The 21987-nt window shown below is 44.7% G+C and overlaps 2 protein-coding genes across 5 annotated transcripts in view; one reads left to right on the plus strand and one right to left on the minus strand.

The window, feature by feature from the left end:
* Positions 1 to 823: 823 nt before the first annotated feature.
* Positions 824 to 18173, minus strand: lace (serine palmitoyltransferase long chain base subunit). Its single transcript, XM_034971395.2, has 8 exons — positions 17969 to 18173; positions 14369 to 14560; positions 8282 to 8436; positions 7421 to 7625; positions 5779 to 6006; positions 3428 to 3659; positions 2996 to 3341; positions 824 to 2537 (listed from the first exon to the last, which is right to left on the minus strand). The coding sequence occupies exons 1-8, from the start codon at positions 18128 to 18130 to the stop codon at positions 2411 to 2413; spliced, it is 1647 nt and encodes a 548-aa protein (XP_034827286.1). The 5' UTR covers positions 18131 to 18173; the 3' UTR covers positions 824 to 2410.
* A 539-nt stretch (positions 18174 to 18712) lies between these two features.
* Positions 18713 to 21987, plus strand: part of Rtnl1 (reticulon) — a 35088-nt gene continuing 31813 nt past the window's right edge. For 2 of the 4 annotated variants that reach the window (XM_034971398.2, XM_034971399.2), the window contains exon 1: positions 21311 to 21504. In XM_034971398.2, the coding sequence (XP_034827289.1) occupies positions 21477 to 21504 (28 nt within the window). In that variant the 5' untranslated portion in view covers positions 21311 to 21476. Of the gene's footprint in view, positions 19742 to 21310; positions 21505 to 21987 lie in introns of those variants that run through there. The other 2 variants (XM_069500077.1, XM_069500079.1) reach the window with 2 other exon arrangements.

The raw sequence follows: 21987 nt of genomic DNA on the forward strand, positions 1-21987 counted from the left end.
CTGCACTCTGCAGGCCCGGCCCGATCCGTCCAGTAGTGTGAGTATATTTGGGTGTTCCGGCTGTCGTCGTGCAGGGAGCAGAGCAGTGACGATATCCCGGCTCCCGGCGAGTTGCTATCACTGGCGAGGTACGTACGGCAGCGATACGGCAGTGGGTCAACGCCGCTGATAGCTTATCTGCGTCAATTTGCTGTTCGCCACATTTGGATTTGTTCAATTTGCCAAGTCCTGCCATATATCTTGTGTTACCATTGTGTACTTGCCAGATAATGACAATCTCCGGAACCGGATTACTTCAGAAATAGCCCCGCCCGTTGCACTATTGTCGTACCTACTCCTAGCACAAGCCTGATGCTTAGTTGGAGAGGAAAGGGGAATATTAGTCATTTAACATGGCTAATATTCTTTAAAAAAAATTATAAATGCGAAAATGTGTTTATTTGCTGGTTTGCTGGTTTGTTGGTTTGTCCTTTCATCTGATGCCCGCGACTTCGTCCGCGTGGATTTAGGTTTTTGAAAATCCATTCTCCATAATGTTCTCAAAGGTGTGAGAAGTCTGCCAATCTACGCTAGACCAGCGTGGCAGACATTGGGGCCGATTCTCTTGTACACAATCTCTAAACTAAACTAAAATGGCACGTCTAAATCTATTGCTATCCCTTTCATAATTTTGCTTGCGGAAAAGGATAGCACTAGATTTAGACCTGTTAATTTAGTTTAGTTTAGTGATTGTGTACAAGAGAATCGGCCCCATTTTCCTTATCAAGCGCAAGCCAACCGTCAAACTATATAAAAATCTTGTCAGCAAATAAAAGTATTTAACGCTTGAGAAAATAATTTATTGAGTACAAGGAAATGATTACACTATGCAGTAACACGCCTTGTGGCGGCCTCTGGCGGCGCTCGGGTGTGTTAGGCGTTATACTACCCGGACCGGCGGGCTGATTACTATCTCGCGATCATTGCTGTCAAACGTCCGGCTAGAGAGAGACAGCAATAGCCACAAAGCAAAATAAGAACAAGAAGAAGAGAGCCAGCAAATGAACTCTCGCATCGCTACTGCTGTCGCGTTGCTGTCGCTACTGCAACGTTTTACGTAATCACCCTGCCGGTGGATAGTGCACTTGACGTCACAACAACGTGACTTAGAACCTGCGCAGGAGGCGATTTATCTATCTATTTTACGAAATGAGGCACTGTATTTATACAGGCGCACGATTGGTTTGTCAGTCAACACTCCGTGTCCTGCGCTGTTTAAGAAACCTATCTATGTGCAGGCACTAGGTGTAAACTAAATCAGGCCTAATTTGCTCAAGCTTCCGTTTACGATATGTCCCATTCTAAGCCAATATCTCACTAGGACACCATGGCGGCGCCACCGGTCACGCCACAGGGCAGACACCAAGATCTAAGTTACAGTGCGACAAGGCCCTCTTGGCACTTGAATGACATTGACAGGGGGGCGCTGTTGGAGAACAAAGGCTTAAAATATTTCAAACAAGAACAAAGGAAACACTTGACAGCAACGTTAGTTCCGATTTTTGCCACGCGCCAAGGTAGTCTTGTCGCACTGTACAATGACATTAAATTTCTTACCATCATCTGACATTAGACAATTTTTTATCTTTACGGCTTTGGATTCTAGCCCTTTTAGCTGTATTTGGCACTATATAGGTAAATATAGTATTTGAGCAGGTAAACATGATAAGTTGAAAGTCCATGGCCTGTATATGGTTTTTAATTTTATTATTCTTTCTCGATTCGGAAACAGGGACGGCTTTCCCAATTTCTCATTCAATTAAAATTGGATGAAACTTACTCGGTTTTCGACACTGACATGTTTAATATATTCCGTAAAATTGAGATTTTATTCGCTGGCAGCCTTTGTTCCACAACTACACGTTCCCTGTCAATGTCAGTCATGTAAAGTGAGGCTACCTTCCCAGCGTCCATCGAGTGACGTCACCACATCACGTAACTCTCAGGTTACCGTGTTAGGCGTTTGGTGTCGCGGCGCAAGCACTTTCATATAGCGATCAAACTGACAATAGGAATGACTTTCCGCCATGTTGTGACGTCATAACTATCACGTATTATTATTTATACTCAAAAATACGCGTTGCAATGCCATTTTTGTAATCTGTACAAACGTCCCGTGCGCCATCTAGTCCTACAAAAGCGAAACTTCGACACACTTTCCGGTGAAAATAACGCTCTTTAACGGTGCAATGCCAGGAACGTTCCCGCAAGTGCCATCAACAACTGTACAAAGTTACAAGTTGAATCTGTTTCACAAACATTATACGAGGTCATTGACTTTCCTATTATCAGTGTGATCAGCGCACGTCAACATAGTAATATGCAACATAGTAATAAGGAGCACTTGGCACTATGGTCCGTGCGGCGGCGGCTACGTGGCGGCGGCGGCGGAGGGCGGGTGGCGCGAGTAGCGCAGCCCCAGCTCCTCCACCACCTCCTCGATGGCGTCCAGGCACTGGTCCAGCTGCTCGCGGGAGTGCGCCGCCGACAGGCAGAACCTACACAATTAATACATACTTATGACTATTTATAATAGACCATAAAAGACGCCCTAAGCACGTCCTTAACGATAGTCAAATTACGACCGATAATGCACCCTATCAACAAGACGACGTACCCGTTTTGTAACGTCACCTGGACGTGGACTCTCGCTACAGCAGAGTTCTAGCCCACAGCCATTTTAGTTTTACTATCAAACATAGGTGGCGTTGAACAAAGCTACATCGCACTAACAAGTTACTACCACTATATAAAGTATGTTTCAGAAATTTTAGTTTTCTATAAAGGCCATAAATGCAGCTCACACAGACACAGAGTTGAACTAATCTAAAATTTTTTTGTATTTCCACTTTGTACGTATGCAGTAATTTCTATCAAGAATAAAAGACTGAGACGAACAAGTAATTGTGTCAAATGGCATAACAATATTTGGCTCGGGGGGGGCTGGGGCACTCACCGGATGCGCGCCTTGTTGAGCGGCGTGGCGGGGAAGCCCACGCCCACGCTGGCCACGCCGCGCGCCGTGAGCCGCTCCACCGTGGCCGCCATCTTGCTGAACGTGTACACCAGCATGGGCACCACGGGCGAGTCCTCGTGGCCGAACACCACGACGCCCATGGCGCGCAGGCGGCGCCGGAAGTGCCGCGTGTTGCTGCGCAGCGCTCGCACGCGCGCCACGCCGCTCGGCGACGCGATGGCGCGCATGGCGGCCAGCACCTGCGCGCACACAGCGGGCGCCATGGCGTGCGCGTACGCGTGCGCGTGCCCGTGCGCGCGCACCAGCGACACCAGCTTCGCCGACCCTGCAGGAGACACCATAGAGTGTTAGGATACGAACCTTTCACGTTGATAAATCTAAATGTTTGTTCCATGCTGTATACATACGTACCGGCGATGTACCCTCCGGCGGCACCGAAGCTCTTGGTGAAGGTGCCCATGAGCACGTCCACGTCGGCGGGCAGCACGCCGCAGTGGTCGGGCACGCCGCGCCCGCGCGGGCCCATGGCGCCCACGGAGTGCGCCTCGTCCAGGTACAGCAGCAGCCCGTACTGCTTCTTCAGCGCCACCAGCGCCGCCAGCGGCACGATGGAGCCCTCCATGCTGTACACGCCTTCCACCATCTGAAAGTGGGTTTACCTGTTATAATTGTTATTGCTCCAGTGCTAGAAACAAATAAATATCCCATCGACACAGTGCTCATATATAGAGTACGGATGACGATACAGTGTCGATACACGCCGCCCCGGTACGATACGCGACAGCGTCCGTTCCATGTCGAGACGCCTTTTGTCACATCCAAGGAGGAGAAGGAGAAAGTTGACGCAGAACTAATAAAAGCACAAACGATGCTGTTCTTGAACTTACAAATAATATTATTAGCCACCTAAACAATCGTGACAAAGTTCTAACCATATTCTTGGACCTTGCGAAGGCCTTTGACACAGTTCCCATTCCTACTCTCCTAGTCAAGTTAGAAGGAATGGGTATTCGTGGTAATCAATTGGATTTCTTCCGTAGCTATCTTACTGGGCGAACACAAATGACCAAAATTGATAATAACTTGAGTAATGAGCTACCAGTTTCTTATGGCGTCCCGCAAGGTAGCATACTTGGCCCGACTCTCTTTCTTGTCTTTATCAACGACCTCTGCAACCTTCAAATTCCAAATGCCCAATTAGTCTCCTTCGCCGATGACACAGCAGTTACCTTTCATGCTAAATCATGGACAGGACTTGAAAGAGCCGCTCAACTAGGTTTCGACTCTGTCCATTGCTGGCTACTTTCTCATTTTTCAACTCTCAACATTACCAAGACCAAATTCATGAGCTACTCAATACGTTCTAATACTCAGCCTACAAGTCCTTTAACCATCAAAGTTCACTCTTGCTCCAATAGGCTAAATAACATCTGTCATTGTGACTCCATAGCTTCTACTGATAAAATTAAATATCTCGGTATTGTGCTGGATCAAAATTTAAATTTTAAAGACCATGTCGATTTACTCACTAGCAGGGTGCGAAAATTTATTTTTATTTTCAAAAATTTACGAAGCATTGCAAATTCTACTGTGATCCGTAATGTGTATTATGCTCTATGCCAGTCAATAATTCTATACTGCATCACATGTTGGGGTGGTACTGCTAAAACTACTTTAAAGCCCCTTGAAATTGCTCAGCGGGCTATACTAAAGGTGGCAACTTTTCGGCCTATCCTCTTTCCTACTACCTTACTGTATAAGGATTGTGGCGTCCTTAGTGTCAGAAAGCTTTTTATTTTAAATATAATTATACACCAGCATAAAAACACACCATACAGATATATTGAAAAGCGGCGTCAAGATAAGATCTGCACCTTACGTGCGCCTAAATTTGCCTTTACAAAGCGATTAAACTACTATCTTGGCCCATTTCTATATAATAAGATCAATGCAGAATTGCCCATCTATAAGTTGCCGCTTACTCAGTGTAAAAAGAAAGTTATATCCTTTTTGTTGAATAAATCTTACGATGAAACAGAAGATTTCTTGCAATCTATTAATACCAAATCTGCTATATTCTCAATAAATAATAATAATTGAAGTGAATATAAATAAAAATATTTTTAATTTATTTATTAATTCATTTAATTTACCTATACAACATTATTTAATTACAGTTAGATTTTACTTACTTTCTTACTTACCCCTACACATTTACACTCACTTACACACACACACACACACAAACACACACTACACACACACTACATAAACGCAAACACACCACTCACTGTGCACTATAGTTTTCCTTCACAACTATCTAGGTTCATAAATCATACACACTTTATTTAAGTGTAAAAACGTTAAAGAACAGCAATCTTCTGTAATAACTGATTTGTGCTTGTGCACTCATGTTCTTATTTACTTTTTAGTTAACCGAGGGAGAGGGCTGGCTATCCTTAACACAGATCTAAAAATCTAGCTAGGATAGCCAGTTCTTGGTCTTGTACCATTTTTAATATTGTATATGTCAACAAGCACGCAAATTTGTTCAAGATCAAATCAATGTATGTGTGTAATCTAGATGATTGAAAAATAAACGTTTTATTTATTTATTTAACTGTTCAATTTGATACACGATCATATGATACGGAGTGAGCTGGAAGACTCCACGATGGGATACGGAGCTTGATACGGCGCGACGAATCATACGGATACAGGGATCGGGTCGGGCGAACGATGTCACGAGTAGTCGTACTCACCACGATGATCTTCTTCCAGCGGCCCTCGGCGATGGCGTCGCGCGCCAGCTGCTCGAGGTGCGGCAGGTCGTTGTGACGGAACACGCGCACCGTGACGTGCGCGAGGCGCAGGCCCAGGATGAGCGACGCGTGGTTGTTCTCGTCGCTCAGCACCAGCGTGCCCGGGCCCATCAGCCCCGGGATGCCCAGCGCGTTGGTCGCGAACCCCATGCCGAACACCACCGCCGCCTGCAACACAGAGATACACCCTCATGAACCCCATATCACCGGTGATCACAACACGGGCAACCTTGTTTGACCAGCAACAACCGTTAATTAAGAAATGTCACAACGAGGCCACATGTTCCTCATAAGTCACGTCACACGTCACATAAACTTAACATAAACCCACCACTGCTGAAACCTTTTCGTGACTTTTCAATCATGGAAAATTTAATCGACTGCATAATATCATCTAAAATTTGTGTCACAAAAATTTGTACGCGCGTACAAATTTACCAGAAGGTTAAATTACCAGAAGTAATTCATATTTAGTCGTACTAGACCCGCACGACGCCGCCAATTGTCACAGAGTTCCAGATCGGTGGCCCTACCGCGGTTGTTTGACAGCTACAATGTCACAATCGCAATCATCTCTGATTGGTTAATGCTCGCTCACTATTGGCTACAATGCATTGTTGCAACAAGAATGGCACAAATTCAGCCAATCAGAACAATTGAGATTGTAATAATGATTGATGCAGGTTTTAGACAATCGCCCTACATACATACGCTTCTGATGTTCGCAGCTTCTGACAGACAACTTCTAAGAATATGCGGCCAGCTTGAAGAGCGAAAAATTTACTGGATGCAGGAGCCGCTCTGAATATATCGAGGCAGCTTGTATTAAACAGCAAAATATCACTTGGCCTTTGTTGAGACGCCTTTCCCCGTTTACGTGACCTCAAATGACACTGGACGATAACCCCCTCACCTACCGATGTACCTGATCGTCACTTCACGTGATCTAGGGGCATCCTTTGAAACCAATATGACACAATCACGTGATCTAGGGGCATCCTTTGAAACCAATATGACACAATCACGTGATCTAGGGGCATCCTTTGAAACCAATATGACACAATCACGTGATCTAGGGGCATCCTTTGAAACCAATATGACACAATCACGTGATCTAGGGGCATCCTTTGAAACCAATATGACACAATCACGTGATCTAGGGGCATCCTTTGAAACCAATATGACACAATCACGTGATCTAGGGGCATCCTTTGAAACCAATATGACACAATATTCCAAACTATCATTGGTAAGGAAACCAATCTGAAACCGAAACAATATGAATAATTTAAAACATATCATAATCCTTAAATAGGTCGGAATAAGTTTTTGAACTGACATCATCAAATATTATAAGCTTTGAGATTCAAAAAGCTTTTCATAATCTTTACGTGCAGTTGGATAATTTTTATAATACTCCGGTTTAAAAATCCAGATTCCTTTTCGTTCACACTCAATTCTTTTGAGCAAACAAAATACTAGTATTTTCGATTGCATTACAGATCTGGCTGTATGCCTCAAGAGTCAAGGCCCACCTTCTCTAAAATCCTGTCAAATGAATGTTGGAGATAATGGCACTCACCTCCACGCCCAGGAACTTGGCAGTTGTTTCCTCCAGCTCCTTGTGCAGAGGCGTGGAGCCCAGCTCCCCGCGAGGCGAGGCGAGCGCGAGCCCGTAGCGCCTCGTGGCCGCCTCGGCCGCGTCCGCGCACTCGCCCGAAGGCTCCGCAAAGCCGAGGTAGTTGTACGAGCCGAGGTTGATGCAACGCTTCTCCGTGCCTGTGAACCTGGAGCCAAATCACCGTGTTTCTCGAGAATGTTTCTTAAGTCTGACAGTCAAATGTTAGATAACCGGGAAACAGTGAAAATACAGCACATATTTTCCACAGCACTTCGGGAATGGGCAGAAAATCATTTAGAATTTAGACCCAGACTTGCCATCATTGATTGACAAACCATATTGAGTGCGTAATTTACAAATTGGGAATGTCAAGAGCCAAACTGAAAATTTATTTTAAGCGCGTTCTCCTGACAATAGCCAAGTTAAAGGCATAACATGAAACTTCGGGCCCGAGAACGTTCATTTATTTGTTGAAAACGGCCAAATCCTGGACCTAATTTGGGATTCATTCAAACTATACCTGAAGGACCAGTTGTAGTCGTCCGTGGCGCGCTCCTTCAGCGTGACCTCGGCGCCGGGCGTGGAGCAGATGGGGCGGTTGAAGATGTGGCGCACGCGCCGGTACACGTAGCGCGAGTAGAACTGCTCGAACGGGTTGTATGATGACATACCTGAAGGACCAGTTGTAGTCGTCCGTGGCGCGCTCCTTCAGCGTGACCTCGGCGCCGGGCGTGGAGCAGATGGGGCGGTTGAAGATGTGGCGCACGCGCCGGTACACGTAGCGCGAGTAGAACTGCTCGAACGGGTTGTATGATGACATACCTGAAGGACCAGTTGTAGTCGTCCGTGGCGCGCTCCTTCAGCGTGACCTCGGCGCCGGGCGTGGAGCAGATGGGGCGGTTGAAGATGTGGCGCACGCGCCGGTACACGTAGCGCGAGTAGAACTGCTCGAACGGGTTGTACAGCGGCGCGTAGCCCTGCAACGACACCACCACACATTGTACCCTTGGGCTCAAGTTAACAGCTCTGGACGACAGCAGAGGGGGTATCTCTGCGCATAGGCATGTGCTGCGCGTTGAGCAGACGATGGCACAAATACCTGCCGTCGCATTTCACTTCGCACGTCAAAAAATAGAAAATAAGCTCTTTTCAAACGTTAAGGATTTTTGAATAAGGTATCTACTCTACCACTGTTTTCGAAAGCAGATTCTGAAGAGAAAGCAAAAAATTTTGGAGTACTAATAACCACCATCGTTTTGTCAAGAGTGTTTTTTTTGAATTATTATTTTAATATTGTGAGATAGCTTTGAGTATACCGGCAATCATGTCTGAGAAACAGAGGTCTAGGTTGGAGCGCGCTTGCCTAGAAGATGGCTATTCTCTCTTAGCTTGAAAGTTTTCGAGTTATACCTAGTGGCAGGAAACACGGACGCCGGCAGGGCATTTGCACACCTTAGCGGTTCGTATCGGAAACGTTGAGCAAAAACGTTTCGTATACGAGTAGATTGGATGCCAACCACATAAGGGTGCCATGCCACTAAAAAGGCTTTTTTCGGTTCTTATCAATACTGCACTTGTATCAGTTATCACACTTCTGTTGTCCGACGGCCGAATTCAGTATTAGGACGGTAGCAGGTCAAATGATCCGGATATGACGTTGACGCGATGTCGCGCGCGCATGGTGCATACAGATAACATAACCAATCAAAGAGATTAGATGGACAATAGATAATTACAAACCTCCGTACCGTCAATGTAGACAAGATTGGTGAATGGTCGTCGCTTAAGTTTTAACACAAGGTTAGTCATTTTAGGGCGGTTTTAACATTTTGATACGTTTCGCTAGAGTATCGAAGGACATGCGTCGTTTCTCTCTTAAAGGCATAAAATGTATGTAAACAGTCCATATCTCTGGAAACATCAAGTTTTTCGCTCCTCTGTAAAGTAGCTAATTTTTACTTACAGTAGGTACACGGCCGAAAGTAATGTACATCTACATTTAGAAGGAGATAGCAGATTTGTAGAGCGTTGTCCCTGTCATTGAGACCGACAAAACGTCACATAGGTATGAGTGACAGAGACAACGCCGCGCTCTACAAAGCCGAAATGTAATTCGTAAGGCCGATGTACATTACTTTCTGCCGCGTATGTACATGGTGTGAGAACCTGACGACCGTTTTGCAGTTCGCGATGAGCGCGATCTCCGCCAACTGCAACAGTGTGACGACCAAGGTGGTGCTACAACTAAAGCAACAATATGGAATTTATTCTTGTCTTTTAAACATATACCTAAAAAAATACTACACAGCCGTACTCAGAGTCGCTTAATCGTTACTTAAGTTTAGTTAAAATGAGACAGAGCTATATCTCTCACATAAATCTGTCTCGTTTTAACTCGATCTTAAGTAACGATTAGCGACTCTGAGTGCGGCTGTAAGATAGGTAAACTGTGATTCGTACTAAAGGTAGATGTGCCATTTCATAGAATTGCAGAACTGTAACGGCCGATAACATATTTCTTCCAAATCGCGATAAACAAGTAATTGTGCGCGTGTACTGTGTCGTTGTGTCGTTGTGTCGTTGTGGCGATACAATTGTTGAAATTGCGAATCACTCGATTTGTTGTGGGCAGTTGGCTCTTTAGGTACCTACTTGAATTACATTATTTTGTAGTTTCGTTACAGCTATTATCACTACCCATATTGTAAATGCGAAACTGTGTTTGTTTGTTGGCTTGTCCGTCACTCACGCCGCAATGGAGCAACGGATCGACCTGCTGCTCTATTGCGGGAGAATGACAGCTACAATGTCACGATCGCAATCACCTCTGATTGGTTGACGCTCGCTCACTATTGGCTGCAATGCATTGTTGCAACAAGAATCGCACAAATTCAGCCAATCACAACAATTGAGATTGTAATAATGATTGGTGCAGGTTATACGAAATCGACCTACGGATTTTAAGGTTGTTGAAGGTTGGAGTTTTTATCCCGGAAATGAAAGTTCCGACGGGTTTTTGAAAAACGAAATCCACGCGGACGACGTCGCTGGCGTTAGCTAGTTATATATCATCATCATCATGATCAACCGACCGGACCGAAGCGGACGGACGTGCGTCAGGATTCAGGACGTATTATTATTAGCGGTAGATAGTAATAATTACAATATTTATCCTTATCAGCAAGTATCGTATGTACCTACCCACTTACTTAATTACGTTCTAAATACTCATGTGAACTGTAAAATATACTCATTTGTATGAATACGTTTTGCTTATTAAATGCTAGCTTATGCTCGCGACTTCGTCCGCGTGGACTACAAAATTTCAAAACCCTATTTCACCCCCTTAGGAGTTGAATTTTCAAAAATCCTTTCTTAGCGGATGCCTACGCCATAATAGCTATCTGCATGCCAAATTTCAGCCCGATCCGTCCAGTAGTTTGAGCTGTGCGTTGATAGACCAGTCAGTCAGTCAGTCAGTCATTCAGTCAGTCAGTCAGTCACCTTTTCCTTTTAGATATATAGATTATCATTAATTTTAATATGTTTCCTTTACTTACCTACTAAAATATATTATACTAGTGTTAGCTTATTGAAGTTAGTTTAATGAATTAGACAATATTTGACTCATCCGATGTCACGCGATCTGTGGCGGGGAAGCCGTGTTTGAAGGTTTTTAAGCCAGTCTCAATCCGACTCGAGACTCAACGACTATAAATTACTTTTGTGTTTAGGTCGCTATTTTGATCAAGTGGTTGCAATAGCAATTGTGCCCTAATCAAGTATTGTGCCCTAATATTGCAGTTAGGTTATTATAAAGATTAAATCTCTCGATGAGCCTCGACGCGTTGTGATCTACATCCACGTGCAAGCTTTATATGAGGGAACATTTTAATAACTTATAAAATTACTTAAATTTAACCTGCTTTTCTGACTTTAGCTTTTACTAGCTTATTCCTGCGACTTCGTCCGCGTGGACTACAAACCCCACAAAAAACCCATATTTTAGCCTCTTAGGGATTACATTTTCAAAAACCTTTCTTAGCGGATGCCTACGTCATATTTTATCATGCCAAATTTCGGCCGATCCGTCAAGTAGTTTGAGATGCGCGTTGATAGATCAGTCAGTCAGCTTTTCCTTGTATAGTTCCCCAATATTTTTCCCTACTATGTAAGTACAGCGCGCCTAGTAACATACTTGTTTGCCGCAAGCCCGCAGCAAACGTTTAGCCCTCAGCTAATTGACCTCAGATATTGTTTAGCTGTCGTTAGTGCGCCAGTAATGAGCGGCTGCGGGCCGCGGGCCAGGGGCCAGGGGCCAGGTGCTGCGGGCCAGGGGCCAGGGCACAGGTGCCGCGCATCCCTCAACATACTTGATCATTATTCTCTTGACGGAATTGCAGCCACGACTGTCTAAACAACTAATCAAAACTAGCAAATAGTCCCTGCCCAAAGTTGAAGCCGAGACCTCCCGCTCATAAGACCACAGTGCTAACCACTGCACCAGGGAGGTCGACAACGCCACGCGACATAAAAAGTAGCCCTATAATAATAATAATAATGTTCTTTATTGTTCCTATCTCACTCTCCAGGTTTTTATCTATACCCATGCAAAAAATCACGTCAATCCGTTGCACCGTTGCGCACTGATTGAAGGATAAACCAATAAACCAACAAACAAACAAACACACTTTCGCATTTATAATAAGGGTACTGATGTAACTGACAGATGTTGAAAACGCAATCTCTCGTTGGCTCTATAATAGTGCTCAAATAGCTAATGTTTGACAGATGTCGATTGAGCATCAAACCGAGAGCTTCCACAGTCTAGTTCACTCTGACAACGTTTAATAGAAAGGTTATCGCATTATCTGCTGAGCGCGGATCGCGTGCGAATGTGTAAGAGAAACGCGTAACAATGCACGTGCACCGTCGCGCGACGCGTGCCGGCGTCATGACAAACACGTACACCGAGCGAAGCCGCGGGTGGTCGCTAGTCTATATATACACTGACTGATGTATCAACGCTTAGCTCACGACGGATCGGGCTGGGCATGCCGGTAGCTATTACGACGTAGACATCCGCTAAGAAAGGCTTTTTGAAAATCCAACCCCTAAGGGGGTAAAATAGATGTTTGAAATTTGTGTAGTCCACGCGGACGAAGTCGCGGGATAAGCTAGTAGTAATATAGTTAGCGCAGAGGCCAAGTACAGCCCTGCGCTGACCACCCCGCCTGCCCAGCGTGGTCAGTATGGGCACTAATTCTAATGAGCAGCGCCAACAGACAAAGGCCCCCAGTTCCCGGCAGCCCTGCTATTCCCGATTACGGTAAGGTGGTGGGGAGCGGATGGATGAGGAAGGCGGCGGACCGTGTTTGGTGGCGCGCTCTTGGAAAGGCCTGTGTCCAGCAGTGGACGCAAACAGGCTGATGGATTGGAGAGGCTAAGTAATTCGTAGTCTGTACTCTGTAGGCAGCGAGGCACAATTCGCTCTGTAGTCTGTACTCTGTAGGCAGCGAGGCACAATTCGCTCTGTAGTCTGTACTCTGTAGGCAGCGAGGCACAATTCGCTCTGTAGTCTGTACTCTGTAGGCAGCGAGGCACAATTCGCTCTGTAGTCTGTACTCTGTAGGCAGCGAGGCACAATTCGCTCTGTAGTCTGTACTCTGTAGGCAGCGAGGCACAATTCGCTCTGTAGTCTGTACTCTGTAGGCAGCGAGGCACAATTCGCTCTGTAGTCTGTACTCTGTAGGCAGCGAGGCACAATTCGCTCTGTAGTCTGTACTCTGTAGGCAGCGAGGCACAATTCGCTCTGTAGTCTGTACTCTGTAGGCAGCGAGGCACAATTCGCTCTGTAGTCTGTACTCTGTAGGCAGCGAGGCACAATTCGCTCTGTAGTCTGTACTCTGTAGGCAGCGAGGCACAATTCGCTCTGTAGTCTGTACTCTGTAGGCAGCGAGGCACAATTCGCTCTGTAGTCTGTACTCTGTAGGCAGCGAGGCACAATTCGCTCTGTAGTCTGTACTCTGTAGGCAGCGAGGCACAATTCGCTCTGTAGTCTGTACTCTGTAGGCAGCGAGGCACAATTCGCTCTGTAGTCTGTACTCTGTAGGCAGCGAGGCACAATTCGCTCTGTAGTCTGTACTCTGTAGGCAGCAAGGCACAATTCGCTCTGTAGTCTGTACTCTCATCTGTAGGCAGCGAGGCACGCGCGTGGCAATTATATTAAATGCCGAGACATTCCTCGTTAGAGTAGGAACGATTCAACCTCAGCGACCCATTTAAACACGAGGCCACGTCTTTAGGGTTCCGTACCGTCCGTCTGTCTGTCAGCGCGCTGTATCCAGTGAACGAGGCGTTTCAATTATCTACCTATTAAGGTAGAGAGTTGAAGTTTTCACAGAATGTGTATTTCTATTGCCGCTATAATAACAAATAATAAGAATTTCAAAATGATTGTTATGAAAATTAAAAGATAATTTTTTGTACGATGGTGCGGAACCCTTCGTGTGCTAGGCCGCCTCGCACTTGACCGATTTGTATCACATACTGCCAGTCCTGTAACTGCATGTGTCGGTACACTACACATTACACAAGTCACAATTTCAGCATTTATGTTATGTTCACCCTTCAACCTTAACCCTGCATCTTCCAGACAAATCTTCCATCTGGTGCTGCATCATCACTTGCCACCAGGTCGGATTGCAGCCACGCATACCAGCCAAGTGCGAGTCAGTTCCGTACGAGGGTATTTTTTTTGACATTTTACACGGTAAATCAAAACCTATTTATGCATAAAAATAAATACAAATATATTTTAGAATATACAGGTTAACCCCTTTCACATAATAATTGATACCCCACTAGTTATCTTTAGCACGTTTGCAGACGAAAGGGTTCAAGTGTTACCTCGCGGTTCCTCTCGGTCGCCACCTTGGGCTTGAAGAGCAGCTGGTTGACGAAGCCCAGCAGCATGAGCAGGTAGAGGCCGGCGTGCGTCAGCGCCGCCGTCAGCAGCGAGCACGCCTCGAACGCGCCGGGGAAGATGTCGTGCTGCGACCACGCCATCCGCGGCGCCGGCTGCTCCATGCTGCACGAGCTCTGACGACAATATACAATACAATCAACTTTAGAATCGTCAAAATAATTTACCACAGGTTCGGAATGCCGTTTCTCCCGAGACAAACCAGCAAGAATCGGCGGTTGCTCTTTTTCAAATGTTCAATTTCACTATCAATTAGGCTACAGTCCACCTCGCTGGCCAAGTGCGGAATGGTAGACACACACCTTTGAGAACATTATGGAGAACTCTCAAGCATACAGGTTTCCTCACGATGTTTTCTTTCATCCTTAAAGCAAGTGATATTGACGTAGGTACATAATTCCGGGAAGTTAGAGATCGAATGTTCGACCTGCCGAGTAGGAGGCCGACGCCTCAACCACTACGCTCTCACGGCTCCGACAAATACACACACTTCGATGTCGGTGTCGGTGTGTCGCTGCAGTCTGCACTGACACGTGATAACATATCCATTACTCTATTGAATTGTTAATCTACAGATAAACACCACTTTAATTGCCTATAAACTCCTGTAAATAATTGCACATCGGTACGTCAGCTCATAGTCTAGTGGTTAACACGTCGGCCGCCTATCAGGGGGTCGGAGGTTCGATCCCGCGCATGTGATGTGCATTTTAAACAATTAAATAAAGGTGAAGGAAAACATCGTGAGGAAACCTGCATGTCTGACTGTTTCCCATAGGTAATGTTCTCAAAGGTGTGTCAAATCTGCCGACCCGCACTTGGCCAGTACGGTAGACTGTGGCCAAACCTTTCTCACCCTGAGAGGAGACCCGTGCTCAGTAGTGAGTGGGCGATAGGATGATAATGATGATGACATCAGCTTAACTGATTGAGATGAGCATAAATAAAACGGAAATCTTTAAACCGGAGGTAAGTGTGCAAAACATAACTTTTGAATGGCCAGAGGCATGTGGCCAGAATGTACAGTGTGACCTAACCATATAAGTAATATCTATATAATAGCCTATAAGTAGACATACATATTGTATCTCAATGCATTCATTTAATAAATCAGTCCAAAACCAACGCTCGGGTCGTACGCTCATTTCCAACACCTTGTCCCAACCTTAGAAGAAGTTAGTAATGGGTCTACCATAGGTTCCTCCCTAAGTTCCTACCTTTGATACAGAATCCTGAGAGTCCACCGCCGTCGGCAACGCCGCCACAACTGACTGAGGAGTTGCTACGCTTTAGTCATTAATCTAAGGTAATGACGCGACGGGAAAATCTGTACATGTTCTATACAGGATGTGGCGGCAAGTGAGGGAAACAAAAACAATCAGTCAAGTGCGAGTTGCATGCCATCGTACAAGAAATAACACTTTTTTTTATGTAACCACCAATTCACGGTTTTCCGATTTTTTCCTTTACCTACCTATGCTATGAGACATTGCTAGCTGTCTAGTCAACGGGAGCTGGGAAGTACCTTGTATGTTTCGATTCCGTTTGTCTTATAAAAAATCCGAATATCATAAATTTGCAGTCAGGTACCTACCTCACAAAAAAATTAAATAGTGTTATTTTTTGGAAATCTGTACTTAAGTGTCTTGCTTGTAATAAAAGTCAAACCACATCATGGTTCCTTGAACAAAACAGTTCAAGTTGTCATTTCACTGATTCCATGCAAAATAATATCAGCCTGTATACGATGCGCTATAAATACAAGAGGATAAAGTTAAGGAAGATGCTGTGGGAGTTACTCGGGGAAAACAAACAACAAGGCTAGTGACTCAGACGGACACCACACATTACCCACATTATAATTATACAATAATAACGTTAATGCTGTACTGTTTCTTAATTATTATTTTTAGGGTTCCCTACCTCAAAAGGAAAAAAGGAACCCTTTTAGGATCACTTCATTGTCTATCTATCTGTCAAAAACCTACAGGGTACTTCCCGTTGACCTAGAATCATGAAATTTGACAGCAAGGTAGGTCTTATAACAGACAGGCGACAAATTGGAAAACCGTAAATTTGTGGTTACATCACAAGAAATAAATAATAATAAGTGTTCATGAACAAATAATTAGTATTTTTCAACTTTCAAAGTAAAATAACTATACCAAGTGGGGTATCATGCCAAAGGGTCGGTTTTTTACCAGAAAACCCCTGATATTTGTTTTTCAGGGTCCTCGAGTGTAAGCATTCCTTAATTGAAAACAAACTTTATTTAGCCTTAGATTCGTGAGCACTTCATGATAGATAATAATAAATAATATGATTTTTAACATTACATATGAGATCTTTCATAGGTAGAGGAGTTTTAAGTTGTGTAAATGAGTCAATGACGCAGGTTACGCAATGTTGTTCAGTCAGTAACCCGGATGGCTGACTGACTGATGATCCAAATTTGGACTTTTCATTGTCTTCCATGCCCCACAAGTTGCATGTTAAGCTGTCAGTCCCCATTATCATCACTAACATCTAATAATAATTAAATGGATGAGTTGAAACCCCATACTCTTAGTTGATTTGTGTGCAGAATGAATTAACTTTGAGCTCCCGCATTAATATCTCAACAGTAATCCTACCATTGTGTGATCGGGAAATGGGATTCAACTTTTAACAAAGACAAATATATGAAGAGAAAATATTTCAGTTATCAGGTGAGCCGCAATGTTGGTTTGTCATATTAAGTAAGTGATCCATTATAAGTGTGAAAGTGTGTATGTCTGTCTGCTTGCTTTTCACAACCTATCGCAACCTACCGCTGTAGCCGTTTTTGATGAAATTTGGTACATAGATGGCTTGCAACCTAAGGACAGGCATAGATTATTTTCTATTGCAGAAAATCAAAGATTTTGTGGGATTTTTAAAAACCTGAATCCTTACCTGAAGTTGCAAGAATCATTTAGTAAAAATAATGTATATTGCAAAAAACATGGATTTACTTAATGTAATTGTTTGAATGATTGCAACAATAAAATAGGTACCCACTTTTAAGCAAAAACAATACTTATATTATGGTAATATAAAGGACAAACTTGGACCTTGGATAAAGTATACTTCTGTAGTAATAATTTTATTTTGCTTGTAATAATTCTTAGGTGTTCCATGCAATTATTATGCCCTGATGTAAATAAATATTAGTAAGTTGTTTTTATAGATTCAAAGTCAATTGCTTAAAAAATAAGTTACTAAGTAATATCTAATAAGTCGAAAAACTAGTTTAAATCGCCATAGTGATTGCGTCTGCCGATTTAGCGATAAATCGTACGATGTAGCTATGGCCTTGATTATCTATTTGGATAATTGGTTTCATTGATTTAATTCCTGCTGGACCATGAGCCACCGTTGGGCACTGGATCCACTTAGGCTAGTGGGCGTGTTGGTGTCGACACTCAGGCCAGGGAGTGTCACCGGCGGAAGAGCCCCAATTTCATAACCACACCACTAGAGAAAATAAATGAAGATCGACTTACATCCACTCCATTACTAATAAGCTTTGATTTTACGTAGCCGTTTTGGTTATGATTCACTTTTCCATTTAGAGGTTTTTCCTCCTTTCCGTTGCATTCTAAGTTTTTATTTGTTGGATTTAGTTCGTTTAAATTAACGCAACCAGCCACTTGAACAGCCGCCATCCTTCGCTGTGAAACTGTGCTCTGAAAGTCTGAAACAAGAACCACACAAGAACTGACAGTCTGACACTGACACTTGACAGTCTAACAGCCAGACAATGACACTTCCCCGACGATTTTGGAAATAACAAAGAACATAAAGCGATTACACAGCTATAAATAATTTATTTGGATTTATCTTCTTTTCTAAAAAAAACTGCATTAAAGCGCTGCAGCGCTATAAGTGTGTAGTTCAAGAAACTGTTTTATCGACATCACATTTGCTGTCACTTCAATTTTGACTTTGACATCTAGTCGTTCGAAATCTTAATAAATTGGAACCAAAGATTCAGAATCAGTAAAAAAGGTAAAAATAAGTTGATAATATGATAATTAATATATAATAAAATTTATTATATAAATTGTTTTAATCAAAGGTTTACCAATAATAATGATGAAAAATTATTATTTTTGTTTTCAATAGCGTCTGGGTTCGATATTTATTTAAGTTACTGAACGGTATTTAACGGAAAGTCGGTGAAGCAGTTTTCCAGCGGAATCTTGTCAATAATTTCAACTCTTTCCATTTCCAGTCTCCACAATTTTTTCAAACTCGTTGGCGATATTCTAGACGTAATTCTCGTCACGATCAAATACATTGTTCATAATTTTGAAAATATTTTACTTAAATAAATTATTTATTTTAGTGGTCGTTTAGTATTTCTACAATTTAACTTTTTACCGGCAAACAGCGCCGCCCCCGCTCGATCGGGGCCTTTTGCGATGAGTAATACCGTTCGTCGTGGTGAGTGACGTCGTGCAGCGGCAGCGGGCAGCCGGCGAGCGGCGCAGACCTCAGTTCACTTCGGCTCGACACGGCCACGACGGCCCTCCGCACTGCTCCGAGCTCCACCCCTAGTCGGCGCTACCGCTCTCGCTGACTCTATCGATCACTTTCTTCTAGTCGTAATTATTTAAATTATTGAAACTCAAGCATGGACAAAGCGGACAAACTGATAGCCGGGCTCGCGAGCGGAGACGGCGCCTCGCCGGAGGAGCGCCCCGAGGCGGCGCTGAAGCGCGAGCACGACTCCACGGACGACTTCGAGCACCTGAAGCGCGACGACACCGAGCCGGCGCCGCAGCCCGCGGCCGCGCGCCACGCCACGCAGAGCTTCCTCGACATGGAGCGCGACGAGTTCGTGGACTCGCCGCGCGCGCCCTCCGCCGACCAGCTGGCCGACAAATTCACCGACAGCGAGTCGGACGCCGACACGGCCGGCGAGTCGCCGCTGCACCGCGCCGAGCCGTCGCGGTCGCCGGCAGCCGCGCCCGCCCCGCCGGCGCCGGTCGCCCTCGACCCCACGCCGGTGCTCGCTCCGACGCCCGCAGCACCCGCACCCGCGTCCGCTCCGGCGGCTCCTGCTCCCGCACCCGAGCCCCAACCGAAGGAAGAACCCGTCGCGCCCCCGAAACCGGCGGTGCCTAAGCCGGAGCCCCCGAAGCCGGAGTCAGTGCAGGCTCAGCCCGAGCCCCCCAGCCGGAAGCCGCCGGCGGAGCCCGCGCCCGAACCGCCGCGCGCCCCCGTCGCACACGTGATCGAGGCCGAGGTCATCTTCTGCCAGATGGGACTGGGTGAGCTTTTTACTGTTTAAATGTATGCATTATACGGCCTCATTAAACTGTAACGAGGAACGTTTGTAGCGAAACACTTTCACGTTGCGTCACGAGACGAGACGTCTCCACTCCCGGGCCTCTCGAGTGGAATGTATCAGCGATCGAGAGCGTCTGGAGCTACGAGCCTGTCTCTGTTTGCGAGCTGGACGCTGAAGCGTTCAGCGCGTGATTCCATCGTAGGTAACTATGTTTCTGCAATTACGTAGATTGACGCTCTACCGGAGTACTTGTACTTCACCCACCTGATCGATTGTTACGACGCAGCCGAATTTCAAGGCAAAACTTCAACCGTGACTAGAAAAACTCGGACAGGTGACGAAGCCTTCTACGTGGGAACAAAAGGCTCCGGAATGCAAAATTAACTACCTATTGAGAACCAGTCATTAAACTTAATTAAGTACACCACTGACGTCAGCGTCATGTTGTCTCCAAAATAATGACTTCCATGCACAGAGGAAACCAAATGCAAGCCAAATACATTGGAATGCACATAAGCTAGCAAAGAAAGAAGAGACAAGAGTCATTGTTGCGAAAGTGGGAAGCTCGAGGGGTAGATGCAGAGGTGGCGGGCTGGAACTGGCGGAGCGGCGAGAGCGATGACCGGCGGCGGACGCTAACGGCATCTGCTGAAAGCACGCCTCCGCACTCCGCCGCCTCTCACTCGCTGCACTCACGACCCTGCCTCAGGTGGCGGCGCTACCATAACACCATCGAGCAATACCGCTCCATTTATTACGTATCTAAATATACATACATATCAAGGGAAAGCTGACTGATCTGTCAACACGGTTACCCCCTAATAGGGGTTGGAAATTTGTGTAGTCCATGCGATATCGCGGGCATGATATATAGGTAGTCCCACATAATATTACCAAGATAAAGGATTTCATTTAAAATTCCCAAACGTGTACGTAATTGTGACAAATTTTCAATTTCGTAGAAACTTCTGAATCTTTTTAACATCCGCAAATCGAAATACTGCATCATAATTATTTATAAATTCAATACAATTTGAACACCACTTAGGTCAATTCCACTCTTGAGTCATAAATGCAAATCATAGCCGCGACGTTCTCGAATCAGTTTGCTAAGTTCCATTGAGAATTGCTATGAGTATCCTGCAACTCGGTGCAACCACGATCGAGTAACATTTATGTTCATGTCGTGAACTGTGGACAAGGGACCGATAACAGAACGTTATCTTATCGAAGAGCGTTCACTATGACTACATTGTATACGCGATAAAACTTTATGAAGACCGAAATAATATCTCGATAAGCAAGAGTAGATACAACAAGATATGCCTAACAAGACTCTCTAGGGCTACCTAGATCTCTAGATTATTGGAGATTTTCGTCCTGAACTTGACAATGTGCATGTAACCAATCCTAAAGGGACAACTATGGGAGTCGGCACAGTTTTAGTTTAGACAGCATCAGCGCAGTTGCAGTGACGAAGTGTTAAGTAGGTACAGTGCTAGTGTGATGGCACTATGGCAGCACAGCTAATTTTAGCAGCGGCTGTGAATCGCTCAGCGCTCACAAGCGGGAAGTTCTTTGCGGCGAGCTCACGTCGAGCGACCGTTGTTTCTGAGCGCGTGTTGGTCCGATTTCCGAGATACTAGATAAGACTGTGAACGTGGGAAAAAGAACTCGTCTTTCTGTGATTAACTTGTGAATTTAGGAACTCCACAATGGGATCTGACAGTGACGCGATCAGCTGTAAGTTTATAGAACAAATACATTAATGAGGGATCGGCCTTGAGCTCGTGAAATTATGATAGCACTTTCCTGTAATATTATCTTGACGGAAGACGTTTAAAGTATTGCGTCAGTTGAGCTTATATCACTGAGTCTGAATCGCACCCGCCTCGAATTTTTGCTTTAGTCACAGCGGAATTACATGCGTGTTTCTAAATTAGATAGCTTCCGTCTATTGCGTCAAATTGCTTCCAGCAGTTTTTACTTTTCATTTCAGTGATACATTGGCCATTGGCTTTGGCTTATTATATAAATTCCATCGTATTTTTATTCGCAGTCGTTCCTATCGACCTCAGCTACAATGTCTGGCATAAGATGTAAATACTTACTAATGGTATAATATTAACTAGGTAGGTATGTGTAGATTAAGCTAAATGCTTCATATAAACAAAGAAGCATTGTTTAGTACTGAATGCCAAAAGTATCTTAATAATTTTGGTCTGA

Source organism: Maniola hyperantus, chromosome 8 (genome assembly GCF_902806685.2).
Source record: "Maniola hyperantus chromosome 8, iAphHyp1.2, whole genome shotgun sequence".
In the NCBI taxonomy this organism is placed as follows: Eukaryota; Metazoa; Arthropoda; class Insecta; order Lepidoptera; family Nymphalidae; genus Maniola; species Maniola hyperantus.

What these genes read in the sequence shown, in the direction of transcription:
- lace (XM_034971395.2), bottom strand. Translation starts at nt 18,130, where the DNA reads ATGGCGGCTGTTCAAGTGGCTGGTTGCGTTAATTTAAACGAACTAAAT. An exon ending in CGACCGAGAGGAACCGCGAG is followed by an intron (nt 8,437 to 14,368) that starts GTAACACTTGAA and finishes GTGTCGTTGCAG; the next exon opens with GGCTACGCGCCGCTGTACAA. An exon ending in CGCCGGAGGGTACATCGCCG is followed by an intron (nt 3,342 to 3,427) that starts GTACGTATGTAT and finishes TGTCTCCTGCAG; the next exon opens with GGTCGGCGAAGCTGGTGTCG.